At 43.2% G+C, this 4,101-nt stretch overlaps 1 protein-coding gene across 1 annotated transcript; it reads left to right on the top strand.

Moving 5' to 3' along the window:
• Positions 1 to 264: 264 nt before the first annotated feature.
• On the top strand, positions 265 to 3,766 carry CIMIP5 (ciliary microtubule inner protein 5; the record flags this gene model as incomplete). The annotated part of the gene is made up of 3 exons (XM_084283291.1): positions 265 to 524; positions 2,865 to 2,904; positions 3,575 to 3,766. The coding sequence occupies 3 exons, from the start codon at positions 265 to 267 to the stop codon at positions 3,764 to 3,766; spliced, it is 492 nt and encodes a 163-aa protein (XP_084139417.1).
• Positions 3,767 to 4,101: the final 335 nt, after the last annotated feature.

The following is a 4,101-nucleotide window of genomic DNA, read 5'->3' on the forward strand; positions in this document are numbered from 1 at the left end:
TTGTTACCATGAAAACTTCTTCATCCTTCAGGCAATGAAGCAATGTAAAGCAGTAGGAAATGATCATTAAGTAACAGGGAAGCGAAACAATGCCAAGCACTGCCTGTCAGTGCTGGCATCTATGTTTTCTTAAAGCACTCCAGATCAGCAGCTAAAAGAAAATGCTGGGAGAGGAGGAGCTCTGAAAGCGCAAATAATAGCAGGTTTAACCTTCCTGACAGTCCCAACACACCTAATAATACTGGGGATAGAGTGAGTCTCAAAATGGACGTTTTGGGAAAGGGTTCTGGATTCAGGAGGAACAGGAGGACTAGGTCCTGGCAGGCAGCAACCACACCTCTGGGGCAAGCAGCCTCAGCTCCATCCCTGTCTCGTGGCAGCACCCAGCCTAGAGGACCTGTACTTGCACAAACAGCTGCTCGGAGCAGGGCGGATGAACAAGCAGCACTGCAGCAGGACCAGGTCCAACAGGACAAGATCTGGAGGGAGTCTGTGGAGGCTGAACAGAGAGGAAGAAAAATCTGGTAAGTCACTTGTTCCAGTTCACCCCTCTCCTACTCATTCCGACAGTGGTACTGGTGCTCCCTGACAGTCCTAGGGCTTGATTCAAGGCCTAAGCTATCAAGGGAATTTTAATTCTGCAGGGACTTTGGATCAGACCCTAGCACCTTTCTTTCTAAGGATACATCATCTCTGTTATTCTTCGCTGGACAGAATCTATGCTAATACCTCCTGACACACCAGGCTTAAGCCAAAAAAGAGATGCAAAGAGCTGCATGTTTAATATCTTTTAGCTTAACAGAGATCTTCATGATGATTATATAAATGTGCCAACCTTTATAATTTATTGCAGACGTGCTGATATTATCGCCACTTCTCATACTCTTGGAAGTGGCTGAAATGGAAGTTGAACAGAGTGTTCTGCCAAAACACGACTCTGTATTCCCAGCCTGGAAATCCCTGAGCATGTCCCACGAGCCATGTGCAGACAGGCAAATCCCATTATTGTAGTGTTTCAGCAGGCTGAACGGCATGCATTCGTGTATACAGCAGCTACCTGGAGGAACCAGAAATTAACATCCTCCCTGCCTCTGTGCCTCTGCCACATAACTTGTCTGTTATGTTCGTGCTTCTGTACACAACATGGACACGCTTATTAGAAGAATATCCTTGGTGAAAGCACAGCCAGCTCTGGCTCTGTCTATGCAGTAGCCAAGCAGATAAAACAAAAGGGTGGAGAATGAAGCACATTGCTTCTAGGATGTTTTTAGGAAGGGAAAAGAAACCATCTGAACAGCCCTGCCCTCCTCACCCTTCTGGAGGAAATGCAGATAGTAGGGTTGGTCTCTCCAGAGATGTTTTTACACTCTTGTCCATCTCCTTTTACCTGAAGGAAAGGCTGACTCATGCACAGGCAGGGCTGTGGAGGCAATGCCACTCTCTCCCAGTTGTGCACCAGGCCCTCTCCCAGTGGGCCCAGTATGCTCCATGTCCCTTCCAGAGCACAGGCAGCAGGAGGGATGCTCTGCCTGCACCTCTGTTGGGGTTCACAGGCATGGATGTTGGTGCAAACCTACTTACATGTGTACTTCACACATCATAAACCTGAAGCATGCCCTGCTCTCCATTCTAAGCTACAAAGACAGGACTCCTGTAGAGGTGTAGGGTATGTGGACAGATGCCTAAAGCCACCTCAGCTGGCTTCATCAGACTCCACACACTACAGCCTGCAGGGAAAAGTCTTTCAGCTCCACATCCCCATCCCCAAACCGAGGCTTGCTACATGTTGGTGGTCTGACCCGAAGTGGGTATAGGTAAATGGCACAGACCCAAACATTTCTCAGTACTTAGCACCACAGTGTAGATCCCAAGCTGGGAACAGCAGTCCCAAGTGCAGCATCCAAGTCTGGCACTTTTATAGAGTGCCTGACATAGCAATATAAATAAATCTGGGCCCCCTGTGCTGTGCTGGTATACCAAAACTTATAATAATAAGCATAACAATCGTAAATTAGCTTTTATTTGCTCTTTGGGTATATCTGTACAGGACAGGGGAGCATAGCACAGAAACCAAAGGCCACTGTGTCCATGAGGTACAAGGCTGTGCTGTACACAAGAGCTCAACTCGGAATGCTGTGCAGTTTCAGCACCATGAGCTCAGATGAAGCACTGCATGGACACCAGTAACCAGCTCGGTCAGCTGAGGTGTCCCTTGAGCCCTTTATAGTCCCAAATACAGCTGTAGATTAACTGCTTCCTCTATTGACCTCACAGCACTTTTACAATAGCAGGTGAAGAACAGTTTTCTTCATTTCTGGCCGGAGAGAGCAAAGGACAAGAAAATCAGAGGACTTGACCTGTAGTCACACACCAGGTGTAGAACAAGGCTGAGGAGCAAAACTCAGGTCTTCTGGCTCCTCACTTGCTCCTAGCACAGATACCTATCTGCACAAAAATACTCCAGCAGGTATTTGCCTGCTGCAAATATAGCTCTGGAAATTCCTACCAGGGACTTCTGCCAGCAGAATATTGGTCAATTAAAAAATAAGAAGCTCTGTCTTATTTAAGGCATGAGACATAAATTTGCTAGAGTGACCCAGGACTTTGCAGATTTATCTGCATTTACACAAGGGCATGCTAGCCTTGTCTTCCTCTAGCAATAAAACCACTCCTAACATAGTGCAGGTACACTTTGTGAATAAAGAAAACCCTGGGCTTCACTACAAAAACCACGGGTTTGGGTACAAAGAGTTTGCATGTGTAAGAATTGGCTTTAAGTATGTAATTGAACAGATAAATAGGCATTCAGCTATGACCAACAGAGACAGAAAATTTAAAACTGCATTTTTTACTTCTATTCCAAGGTACCAGAACTGGAGTTTCCTAAAGGACTACGACCAAATGGTAAGTTTCAAACAAACACCTACCTGTAACCAGGATCCTTCTAGCTTGCATCAATTTGAAGCAGGCTAATGCTTTAAATCAGGGAATACTTGGGCATAACTGGCAAATGCTTTAATACTAAAATCTTTAGGAAAATAAAAGACAGCTGAGATACCATTCATCTGCTAAAAAGGAATATAGCTTGTGTTTGTGTTCAGTCTGTTTCAACATTATAATATTGAATAATTGTTGAAATATTTCAGAAATATTTCTCCATACACAGAAAGTGCCAGAAGAACCAACTTCCTAGGAAAAGTTTATGAGATGATGACATCATGCCAAAACCCAAACCACTTACTAAAAATGAAACAAAAAACCTCCCACATCATAACCATTCCAGAGCAGGCTAAATTCTTTCTCTCCTGACATTTCATGCAACATATTTAAAAATGATTCATTTCCCTGCGTTATCTTACTCCCATGAAAGAGGATAGAGAAAAATAATCATTTTACTGCATTTTTGCAACACTTTCATGTACATTCAGTAAGCATTATATTTTAAGTACATCTAAATTCTGTTTTCAAAAGCAAAAGAGCTGATATTACTAATAATCTCAGTAACTTGAATTTTTTAACAAGCAAAGGATGTAACTCTGAAAACTTTAGCATTAATGGTCTTTGTTTCATTCAGGGTAATAAAAAGGAACAGAAGCCTCTGCCAGATTATATATCTGTGTTTTCAAACAAAGTTCCCAACTCCACCAACCAGAACATTGGCAGTAGAATGAATACTGAACTTGGCAAGATGCTGGTAAACATGGATTACTTCTTCAGCAGTGGAGCACGAAAGAGGAAACTTGAGAATGACCTCCAGCCTTCCTAATACCTCAAGTAAAAATACTAGTAACAAAGCAAGTCAAAGAGATCTACCTAGCAGATCTCTTTCAGACTCCACAACACAGAAATTAGCAGGTAACAAAATCCCTTTTTTTTTTTTTTTCTTTCTCTCTGAGAGACCAAAAGTACTGTCTAGCATGGAACTTTTTCAAGAACTAAGATGGATGTCATTCAGCAGTGCCTAAGGAGACTGTCCTCTTCAGACTTGGGGTTACTCAGCCATACAGAGTGAGTCAAGACAACAGATCTCATCCTTCTTACCATGAAAGCCCACAATAACTTTGCTACTAACATCAGAAAGATTAGAACCAAAGGGCTCTT

This window comes from Netta rufina (genome assembly GCF_964035555.1).
Source record: "Netta rufina genome assembly, chromosome: 3".
In the NCBI taxonomy this organism is placed as follows: Eukaryota; Metazoa; Chordata; class Aves; order Anseriformes; family Anatidae; genus Netta; species Netta rufina.